Below are 12,240 nucleotides of genomic sequence, written 5' to 3'. Positions count from 1 at the left end.
TAATGACAAGTACCAATTTTCCCAGTCAAGTCTGGATGTGGAAGGGGCATCAATTCTCAAAGAATAATTTTTGCCCTGTTGTATTTTAAAAGATTGTCATTTTGCAATGTCATTGTTGGAAAGGGAGTTCTGTCATATTTTAGTTTTGATCACTTTCTCTTAGGAAATAAATTTACTTAAGTCACCCAGGACCACCACGTTTCTCCCAAGTCCATGATTCATTTGTTAGGGCCATGTCCTTTGCCTATATTTTATCAAGTGAGTTCACTTAATATTCAAAAAATTACTCTCCCTGACATTCTGGCTAGATTTTACCAGAAAATTAGAGTGAAAGGGATTGGATGGACAATCAACTTCTAGCCTTTTTTGAAATTCAGAGGATTAATGAGAATATAAAGCTAATTTGGCGGCAATTAGCAAAATAGCTCCCTTTTTAGAAAGAAGCTCCTAAGTATCTATTTCCGAAATAGAATCCTACAGTTTCTACAGTGAAAATATAGTTGCTTTGAGGGAGAAATATTTATCCACAAATACTGGCTACGATTTTGTTTCTAACATAGCTGGGAGGGGTCAACACTTGACTCTTTACTTCTGAGGCAAATTCACATTGTGCTTCAACTGATTATTTTTTCAACAATATTTGTTATATTCTTTTATGATCTGCCAGGACCTTTTTGAAGCCCAGTTAGTTAGAACAGCGGCCAACAGAGTTGAGACTAAAAGGGGTCCAAATATCTCTCAGAAGCAAAACTACTTCAAAAGATATGCATTACAAAGCACTACTGTGACTCAAATAATCACTTATTTTTAAGGGGGATTTGCTAATGTAGAATTGGTTTCTTGTCTTCCCAGCCCCTAGTGAGCCTTTACTGTGCAAATTCGCTGATGGAGGACAAAAGAAGCGACAGAATCAAAGCAAATACACCCAGAATGGAAGGCCTTGGCCCAGGGAAGGAGAGGTGAGTCCTGACTGACTTTTGCTCAGAAATTTGGCAGCAGACATCCCTCTGAAGGGCAGCAAGGCAGACATTTGGGGCCATGATGAAATCAGGTCCTGTGGAAAACCAAATGGCTTCAAAGGGGGCAGATGCGCAGGCCTCTATTAATGTGCTCAAGATAAAATTACTTGAGGAGGATTATAGGACTCCAAAATGGACCTCAGTTCTGCACTACCGTAAGTCTCCTGTCCTTCACCAAACTTGAACCTGATGGGCACTCCAGACTCATCCACAAAGAATTGACCTGTAGTTGTATAATAGTTAAAAAGTGAGGATATAATTACTTAAGAAAATATTTTAAGTGGACTCAATAGTGAGAGTTGAACATTTGTGTTAAAACAAAAATTTAGATTTATTTCATTCTACCATTGAGATCCTCCACTTGTACACTTGTGTGTATTTATGCATGTGCTCATATGTTCACAAATGTGTTGATATGTGTTTATATATGTATGTATCAATCTAAAATATGATATTTTCTGTTGGTCAAGAAGGAGAAAAAAAGTTGATCCACACAAGATTTTGCTTTTCTCAAAAAGGAGAAGAGCATGTAGCAGTTAATTATCCATTTACCCTCCTAACACAAAACGGTAGAATCCAGTGCCACTAGGGAATGGATTCCTTTTGGTTATTTTTGTTGTAAGAAGACAAGGAAAAGGTGTCTGGGCTTCTAAGAGGTCTTTTCATTCTTTGTGAAATGGAATGGAGTTGTTTGAATGACTTGAATAAATGCCATTTTGTACCAAGGCCATAATTTCAACAGAATAGCCTTATTTAGTATTTCTATTCAAAGCACCTACTTCCTCCATTTATCATTTAAGAGGCATCCTACTTGATGCAGGATTTTACATTTTCAACACTGAGAGAACAGTTGTAGGGAAAGAAAGGAGGCTGGAATTTTTCTCAGCAAAATCTTTAGCCATTTTTCAGTTTTTAAGACTGTCGCTTGTTTTGAGTATTTCCATGCAGTCTCAAAACCCCTGTTAAAGTGTATAGTTATGCTCAAGTACTGTATAATCTATAACTCGTTACCTTAAGAAGTAAAGAAGAGAATCACCATTGAGTGCTGGAAGATAATTAAAAAAGGCAAGAGTTTCAATAGTCTCAACTTTAGAAAGGCATTTTATGCTATGTTCAAAAAAAGAGGTGAGGAGGGAATGACCGGTGCTTTTTTAGCACACAGTTTGTTGATCAGCAGGTAGCCCCACTGCCCCCAGAAGACAGCTGATTTCTGATAGCACTCATTATCACGTTGGTCCCATACCAAACATCCGTAGTCTATAAAAACTCTTTTTATCTTTTAAAATTTGGTTGGTCAAATGCCTACTGATTAGCGACCTTTCTGGATTACAGACCATAACCCAAAAGCCTCAACACTCAATTAGGTAACTTAGCACTAATGGCTGAAACTTAGTTCCTGTCTCCTTAAGAATCTGTATTATTACATTCACAATATAGAAGCCATCTCCAGCAGGAGAGCTCACCTGAGTCTACGTTTCTTAGAAACCAAACCAATAAACATAAAAGAAATGTAGAGTTAGAGCTGCCTGCTACTGCATACAGAATCCAGGGCTTTGGGTTTAGAGGCATGGTGAAGACCTTGTGTACCGCTGGCAGGGAAGCATATGGAGTCAAGTTTAGCACCCAGAGCATCTTATAATTTAAATGTAGGTTTTAAAGGTATATTTCTAATCTTTGTTTTCAAAAGTTGCTTGTTAAGAGCTGTAGATTTTCCTGTTGAACTGTGAAAATCAAGGAACATTGATTGAAGGAACATTGATAAATTTATCTGTCTTAAATAATAATAAAAATATATTCCAAGTATATAGGTACATTCTGAGAAAAGAAATCAGGAAAGGAAATGGCATGCAGTAAAAATATGCTTAGCAAATATCTTGGTTTTGAGATGAGCATGTTAATTTTCATACCTGGATTGTGATCTTAGAAGTAGACATACCAAGAATGTTGGATAACTGCGTGTACCCATCATTATATATATGTTTGTGTTATTTTTTGAGGAAGATTAGCCCTGAGTTAACATCTGCTGCCAATCCTCCTCTTTTTGCTGAGGAAGACTGGCCCTGAACTAACATCCGTGCCCATCTTCCTCTGCTTTATATATGGGATGCCTGCCACAGCATGGCTTGCCAAGCGGTGCCATGTCTGTACCCGGGATGCAAACTGGAAAACCCTGGGCCACCAAAGCAGAACATACGAACTTAACCGCTGTGCCACTGGGCCGGCCTCGATTATATATTTTTTACTTCTATTTCGCCTTGCATTTTACTTGCTAGAGTAAGTTAAAGTATATTAGTATGATTGATAAAGTATGACATCATACAAATTAATACTATATAAGCCATATTTAACTAATTTTTATATACCAGTAAATTCTAATTACTGTATTTTGTTGATTCTAAGACACCATTTTTGTCGTTGTTGTTTTTCACATTTTAACACTTCTGAAATTGGTTCTTCTCCTCTGATCACTGGCATTATTACAACACAATTTGCATTTGCTCCTGTTAGTCACCTGGGGGCAGTACCTGCATTCTCTGCTTAAAGTCATTGACCACGCTGATGGCAGGAATTGACATTCTAACCAAAGCAAGGACTGTGGGTCAGATTCTTAGAGAGATTGTTTTTGGGTCCCTTTTCTTTATCCAATGTCAAGATCGAGAAATGCAGTTTTCCGTGAAGTCCGTTTCTGACGGGTGGTTTAGCTTCTCTTTTGCCTTTACGCCAATGGTGTAGCCCTTTAGCAGCACAGCTTTATCAGGTCGTTTTGAGTTTTATTCTCATTTGCTTGTTTGTTTTGTTATACAAAATAATCATACACCTTTCATTTGTTGTTCCCTTAAGATGAAAGATCATAATGTAGATCTGATGCTTCAGAATTTGAGATAATAGCGTAGATCGTGGCTAATGTTTATTTTTCCTCTTTCTTGAAAATCAGGTAAAAAGTGATAATGTGAAAAAGATTTCTGATGAAATGCTTAAGATACAAAACAAGTGGATTGCAAGCATCTTAGAAGTACCCTCAACGTGACAATTGATAGGCCAATTAAAATTTTAATTTATTATGTAAAGCTGTTTTTTTCTGGGTGACCTTTTGATAACAGTTCTTTGAGCATAGTTTGGTGAAATGCATTTCTTTACAAAAAATCTAAGGCTGAAAACTTTATACACAGAAATAAGTGTAAATTAACGTTTTGAAATATAAGTATATGCTGGTAGAAATGTTATTGCGTAAGTGAAAAGCACAGGGATATTTTAAAGTTATTAACTAATCTTTCAAGTAACGACTGAAACTCTGAGCAGAATGATCAGGAATTGAGGCTGTTAGGCCTCTCTTTCTGGGTGTTCTACAGGTCTTATCATTTTATTTCTTAATGCAGCAGTTCTCAAACACTTTGGTCTCAGGATCCCTTTATACTCTTAACAGTTATTATTTATTAGATCGTTAAAAAAAATAAGCCCATCACATGTTAACAAAAGTGATTTATTTTTGTGGAAAATATTATATTTTTCAAAGAAAAGACAATTTTTTTCTTGAGAAGAATGGCCCTGTTTTACATTTTTGCAAATCACTTTTAATGTCTGGCTTTGTAAAAGATAACCAAATTTGCATATCTTCTTCAGCATTCAACCTATTGCAGTATGCTCTTTGGTTTAAGTATATGAAGAAAATTAGCTTAACATAGATATGTCATTGAAAAAGGGAGGACCTATGGATCTCCTAAAAGGACCTCAGGAACCCTTAGGTGTCGTTAGACCACACTTTGAGAACCACTGTCCTAGAAAATCTCAAGCCAAGGACAGGGCTGATATTCAACTTCTGTAAACCGGAAGAGCCATGCAACTTGTTAAAATATTAAAATGTATCTGAATTATTTGGTAAATAGCCACTGCCCCTTCTACCCTGCTGCCTCCTCCAGGACCTCTCCAGGAAGATGGGGGTGCTGCCTGGCACAGCAGGAGTTCCCCAGGATCCTACTTGTGTATTTACATTCTGATTGGCCAGTACTTATGCCGTAGTGGTGTGAAATGTTTTTAATGTCACCCCATCTCAGAAATGGTCTCACTTTATCATCGCTATGACTCTTATGACATTACAGTGGCCAGGAGTTCCAGTACATCTGAGACCATACTCTCAGATCTCTACTTCAGGCAAAGTGTGGCCCAAATTGATCTTGTTCATGCTCCCCCAAATGACTGGTCTGGAATGAGGAATGCTTCACATCAGTCCAAAATTATATCAGAAACACGAAGAGGAACTCATGTTACTTCCTCCTGTATTTCCAAAGAATACATTTCCAATGACTACCAAAAAGGCCACCAAATTTGTTTGGATTCTATACCTCAAATAATAAGAACAACTGATCAAAAAACAGTCAACTGTCTTGTAAACAAGATTGGATCAAATCAAAGGATGGATGGTTTCACTGTGATGATGAGAGTCTCTCAAATTTTGAATGGCTTTATGTTGATCTTTGCTGTGACTGGTCTTTTGGGTTTCCTTCAGAATTTTCAAATATACATAAATGCTAAATTTCAAATCACAGTAGATGATGCTGTTTCACCAAATCTACATGCTGAGCTGTTATCCTTAAATTGTGCAAATATCATAAACTAACAATTTTTCACCAGCTTCAAAACTTTTATCTAACTTTCATAAAATCTTCCCAAACTCTATACTAATTGAATCAGTAAATGTCATTGATAACAATTGCTTTGGGAATTGTACTTCCAAGAAATTGTATTTAGGCCACGGACACAAACAAGAGACATGGCAATTGAACAAGAAGTAACCCAACAAAGTGCTCATATGTCTAGTGAAAAAATGCCAAGGTTTTATTATAAAAACTAAAATCAAGAAAATGATGTTTCTTGCCTTTCTCGTATTTACAGTTCTCAGCTCCAGCCAAGTTAAAAGCAATAAACAATAATGAATATTTTATATTTGATGCTCTGAAGATATTTTTCCTTATGGTAGAAACATTTAGTAAGATTATCTTCATAGTCTACATATGAAAATGAACTAATGGAACTAATATAATATTGTTACCAATCAACGCTCGAGTTCCCAGGAATAGTTTACAAGTTATGTTGGAGAGAAGATGAAGAAAGTTGTTTTGGGATACATTCTAGGAATACTAAAGTTTTGAATTCCTTACCTATTCCCAATTAAAGAGTAAATTTTAGATGAGACATGATGTTATATTATTTCTGGAAGACATTTTGTTTGCCTTTATTTAAGTTTTTATTTAAACTTTTTTTTTTTTTTTTGGCAAGGAAGATTGGCCCTGAGCTAACATATATTGCCAATCCTCCTCTTTTTGCTTGAGGAAGATTGTCACTGAGCTAACATCTGTGCTGATCTTCCACTGTTTTATGTGGGATGCTGCCACAGTGTGGCTTGACTAGTGGTGCTATGTCCATGCCCAGGATCCCAACCTGCAAACCTTGGGCCACTGAAGTGGAACACACGAACTTAACCACTGCACCACCAGGCGAGCCCCTTAAGTGCATTTTTATTTGTCCAAGTCACAGGCCTCTGGGTACAGGAGTACAGTGTTTACACCACATGATACCACGGGGTCCATTTACATAAACTAGATGTAAATGGCACCCACTGGCATGGTGCAATGCTATGGCCCTGCCTGGGCATCTTAGTTTGAAAATGTTTAAGAGATAGGGTAAACTGACATAGTGTACTTTAATTTCCTTAAACTAGTAGACCTAGTTAATGCACTCACAAAATCCTCTACTAGTGAACTGAAAGCTAAGGTTATCAGTTTTATCATAGCCAACTTAAGCTAAGTGATTTGTTATGACCTATAAGCCAGATAATATGTTGTCTATTTTCAGACCTGAAATCAACTTGTTTTCAGTGATGGATGAAAACTTCCCCTGTGCTGTAAAGTTTTATAACTCTTGTCCATTCAGAGCCACTATTAATAAAAATTCTCTTCAGTGCCAGTAAGTGAATGAAGGCCTGCAAAGGTCATGTGGGAGAATGGGATTTCTCATGCTATTGTGAAGTCCATAGCCAAGTGCAGACAAAGTTGATGAACCTGATTCCAAACATTGAGCCTCCTCCTTGTTGTGCCTCAAGGTATTAGGAGTAATTATTCATTCTGGCTGAATCCATTTATGATTGAGACAAAGATGTCTTTTCAGATTTCTGAGTAGACAGATAGCCGTACTCAATCACACAATAGTTACATCCTATATCCAATTCTAGATAAATAAAATTTTTCTTTGAGGGATACGTCCTAATTTTTTTGTCTGTCTGTTTTTGTTTTTATTTTTTTTTTTAATGAAGCAAATATACACAGATTTGGCCTCATAATGATCAATTTAAGCTGTGTCTTTATCACAATCATCATCAGTAATCTTATCATCCTAAAGCATTTGCTCCTTCCATGACTAATAATTTATGCTGCGTCCTGAAGATGCAATGAGGTGTAGGAATGACCCCTGCCCTTTTTCCTCATCTCCTTGTTTCCTAATTCCTGTCTTACTTTCTCAATGTTTGACTACTTTTTGCAGAAATATTCTTTTTAAGAGAAGAATTCTGTTTGAAAGAGATTTTTTCAAAGGCAGTGTTGAAGAAGATGCAGCTTTAACAAAAAGCATTCAGTCAGTCAATAAGCTCTTACTGATTATCTATTGTGTGCAAGGCACGAGACTGCATCCTATGGACGTGATATAAACCTGCAGACGGATATGCTGCCCTCTTGGAACCTAAAATGGCAAACAGCTTCACTGTCTGCAAAGCAGGAGGTTAAAAGTGGAATAGAATATAATTTAGTGTTGTAGACATAAAATTACTGAATGTAACTGGCTCCATATTTATACAAGAGTGAAAGAAAATCAAAGCCAAAATAATAATAATAATAATAATAATAATAACAAAAACAGGAGCAGCCACAAGAATATCAGTTCACATATGTCTTGTTACTAAGCATTAGTTGTTTGCTTGTTTGTTTGTATGTGCGTGTGTGTTTGTTTTTCAGGGTAGGTGACTGAGAAATTGATTTATATGCTTTTACAACCTGTGGTTCTCCCCCAGGTTGGGACGTTCCACCTGGTGACTTGGCTGGTAGAGGCCTCATGCTCTTGGTGCTCAGCGGCACAGACAGAATCATGTTTAGAGAAGCAACTTGAGCTTTGGTGTGTTATTTAATAAACTTTGAGTCCTTCTCAAATGTACTCATTGAGAAGAATAATTCTTTCTGAATTTTAAGGAATCGTGTGTGTCGACGTGTGTGATGTGCTCAATACTGTTTGCTTTTCTTCGTAATTTACCAGGCACTCTACGTTAGTGGTTAAGAGTTTAACCACTCTAGAGAGTTTAAACTACTCTAGAGTTGAAATCATAAATCCACAGCTTCCAAGCTGAGTGACAGCAGTCGGCTAGTTTTTCAGTCTTTAGGTTTCAGTTTCCTCATCAGTAGAAGGAGAACAGTTAAAAGCATGCATTTAGTGATTGGAAGGATTAAATAAGGTGGTGAAGATAAAGCACTAAGCACAGTGCCTGACAAACGATAAATGCTCAAGTATCAGCTACTATAACTATCATCATACCATCAACACAACTCAAGGCTTTTTAACCGAAAAGGCAGTTTTGCTGTGTGTTTCTCACAACTGGAAATGCTTAATTCCTTGGCTTCCAATGTTATGCCACATCAGTTTATTTTCCAAATGGGAATGATTTTGAATGATGCAACATTTATTTGAAAGAAAATTTGCTGCCAGTATAATTTTCCAGCTGAATTTTTAACTCATTATATAAAACAAGTAGAAATTAATTTATTTTAACTTTAACCCACATTTTCTTAATGTTTGTGTAAGATCACATTCCAAATCTTATGCATTATTTAGCACTGACATGTTAGGTGTTTTTCAAATTTCTAGCCAATTTTCTCTTGAAGGTCATGTAATCATAAAAGCCAAGAGCTGACAAGGACAGGGGAACTTTGATAGAGAAGATGAAAGAAAAGGAAAAAAATAAAAAAGGAAAAGGAAAACATGAACTACTGCTAGATTATCAAGGAAAAGACTGAGTTACTATCGAGAACTGATAAATTACGTGGCTGATGCTTTTAAAGGAAAAGAAAATGAATAATTAACCTAAAAATTCTGGCAAATAATGGCAGTTAATTTAGGATACCAAAGCTGCTTATGCAACGTCTGTGACTATGAAAAGGAATCCTGATGCTCAAGTACTTTCTAGTATCCTTCAAAGCAATTATCTTTGACAGAAGCAGCATTCTAAGGCCACCGTTGGTGACTTACTGGATTTAACAAAGAATTGAGAAAGAGGAATTTTCTTGCATATACTATGGCTCCATAGTAGTGAATATAAATAATCGTTGAGCTTCCAGATCCTAATCTATTTCAAGGGTGGTAGATTCTGTGTAAGGAATTTTTGGAAACCTTACAAATAGAGGTATTAATGCTGTTTATGCACTGTTCCGTTGTTTGATGAAAGACTCCGATTCATGAAATTATCAGTTTGAAAAAAGATACAGTTAATCTTTATTGTTCATAGGCTCCATGTTTACACATTTAGCTACTCACTAAAATTTATTTGTAACTTCAAAATCAATACTCATGGTGCTTCCATAGTCATTTGCAGATGTGCAGAGCAGTGACAAGTTTGAGTCGTCCCACGCATGCTCTCTGCTGCAGTTGAAAACTTGATGCTCTGCCTTCTTGTTTTGGCTCTCATGCTGTAAACACGTGTCCTTTACTTGGTTTATTTAGGGCCATATTTTTCACATTTTTGTGCTTTTCGTTGGTGAGTTCACCATTTAAAATGGCCCCCAAGTGTAGTGCTAAAGTGCTGTGTAGTGTTCCTAAGCACAAGAAATCCATGCTATATCTTATGGGGAACAAACAGAGATAAGCTTTGTTCAGGCATGACTAATAGGGCTGTTGGCTGTGAGTTCAATGTTAGTGAATCATTGATGTATATTAAATAGAGGGTCTCTAGACAGAAACACACATAAAACAAGTTAGGTATTGATCTGTTGGTAAAAACATTTTGTGACCAAGGGCTCACAGGAGCCCAACTCTGCATTTCCTCTAGGAGCAATGATTCAGTATTCACTAATTCAGTGTTCATGGTGACTTTATAGGATATAATTACTGCAAATAACAATAATCAGCTGGATCTTGCTTTATGATTATTACTGAGTAGAATCCAGTCTATTGGTTACGTTTATGCCCCTCTCATTGATGCAAAGAACAAATTGCATGGGTATCCAAGGTAACTGTACCAATGCGTGAGCCAACTGTCTTTATTTAAAGTTGTGTTACAGCCAATTATCAATTGTTATAGATTGAACAATGCAGTCATACCTCAGAGATATTGTGGGTTCAGTTCCAGACCACCACAATAAAGCAAATATCACAGTAAAGTGAGAAACACAAAATTTTTGGTTTCCCAGTGCATATAAAAGTCATGCTTATACTATACTGTAGTCTACTAAGTGTGCAATAGCATTATGTCTAAAAAAACTGTGTACACACCTTAATTAAAAAATGCTTTATTGCTAAAAAATGCTAACCATCATCTGAGCCTTCAGGAAGTCATGATCTTTTGGCTGGTGGGGGGTGTTGCCTCCATGTTGATGCCTGCTGACTAATCAGGATGGTGGTTGCTGAAGGTTGGGGTGGCTGTGGCAATTTCCTAAAATAAGACAACAATGAAATTTGCCATATCAACTGAATCTTACTTTCATGAGCAATTTCTCTGTAGCATGCGATGCTATTTAATGGCATTTTACCTACACTAGAACTTCTTTCAAAATCAGAGTCAATCCTCTCAAACCATGCCACTACTTTATCAACTAAGTTTATGTAATATTCTAAATTCTTTGCTGTCATTTCAGCAGTCTTCAGAGCATCTTTACCAGGAGCAGATTCTATCTCAAGAAATCACTTTCTTTGCTCATCCATAAGAAACAACTCCTCATTCATCAAAGTTTGATCATGAGATTGCAGCAATTCAGTCACATCTTCAGGCTCCGCTTCTAATTCTAGTTCTCTTGCTATTTCCACCACATCTGCAGTAACTTCCTCCAGTGAAGTCTTGAACCCCTCAAAGTCATCCATGAGAGCTGGAATCAACTTCTTCCAAACGTGTGTTAATGTGGGTATTTTCACGTCCTCCCATGAATCAGGAATGTTCTTAATGGCATCTAGGATGGTGAATCCTTTCCAGAAGGTTTTCAATTGACTTTGCCGAGATCCATCAGAGGAATCAATGTCTATGGCAGCTGAAGCCTTACAAAATGTATTTCTTAAATAATAAGACTTGAAAGTCTAAATTGCTCCTTGATCCATGGGCTACAAAATGGATGTTCTGTTAGCAGGCATGAAAACATTTGTCTCTGTACATCTCCATCAGAGCTCTTGGGAGACCAGATGCATTGTCAATAAGCAGTAATATTTTGAAAGGAATCTTTTTTTCTGAGCAGTAGGTCTTAACAGTGGGCTTAATATATTCAGTAAACCATGTTGTAAACAGATGTGCTGTCATCCAGGCTTTGTTGTTCCATTTATAGAGCAAAGGCAGAGTCAATTTAGCGTGATTCTTAAGGGCCTTAGGATTTTCAGAATGGTAAATGAGCATTGGCTTCAACTGAAAGTCACCAGCTGTATCAGGCTCTAACAGAGTGAGCCTGTTCTTTGAAGCTTTGAAGCTGGGCATTGACTTCTCTCCAGCTCTGAAAGTCCTAGATGGCATCTTCTTACAGTGTAAGGCTGTTTTGTCTGTACTGAAAATCTGTTGTTTAGTGTAGCCTCCTTCTTTAATGATCTTAGCTAGATCTTCTGGATAACTTGCTGTAGCTTCTGCGTCAGCCCTGGCTGCTTCATCTTGCACTTTTGTGTTATGGAGATAGCTTTTTTCCTTAAACCTCATGAACCAACCTCTGCTAGCTTCCAACTTTTCTTCTGCAGCTTCCGTACCTCTCTCAGCCTTCATAGAACTGAAGAGAGTTAGGGCTTTGCTCTGGATTAGGCTTTGACTTAAGGGAATGTTGTGGCTGGTTTGACCACTTAAACTTTCTCCACATCAGCAATAGGGCTGTTTCGCTTTCTGCGTGTGTTCACTGGAGTGGCACTTTTAATTTCGTTCAAGAACTTTTCCTTTGCATTCACAACTTGGCTAACTCTTTGATTCAAAGGCCTAGCTTTCAGCCTGTCTCAACTTTCAACATGCCTT

At 37.1% G+C, this 12,240-nt stretch overlaps 1 protein-coding gene across 17 annotated transcripts in view; it reads left to right on the top strand.

Moving 5' to 3' along the window:
* Positions 1-12,240, top strand: part of RBMS3 (RNA binding motif single stranded interacting protein 3) — a 1,248,509-nt gene that overhangs the window by 1,106,727 nt on the left and 129,542 nt on the right. For all 17 annotated transcript variants that reach the window (XM_070238087.1, XM_070238085.1, XM_070238082.1 and 14 more), the window contains one exon: positions 853-959. In XM_070238087.1, the coding sequence (XP_070094188.1) occupies positions 853-959 (107 nt within the window). The remainder of the gene's footprint in view (positions 1-852; positions 960-12,240) is intronic.

The sequence above is a fragment of the Equus caballus genome, chromosome 16 (assembly GCF_041296265.1).
Source record: "Equus caballus isolate H_3958 breed thoroughbred chromosome 16, TB-T2T, whole genome shotgun sequence".
In the NCBI taxonomy this organism is placed as follows: Eukaryota; Metazoa; Chordata; class Mammalia; order Perissodactyla; family Equidae; genus Equus; species Equus caballus.
This window is presented reverse-complemented; position numbering and strand designations above follow the sequence as displayed.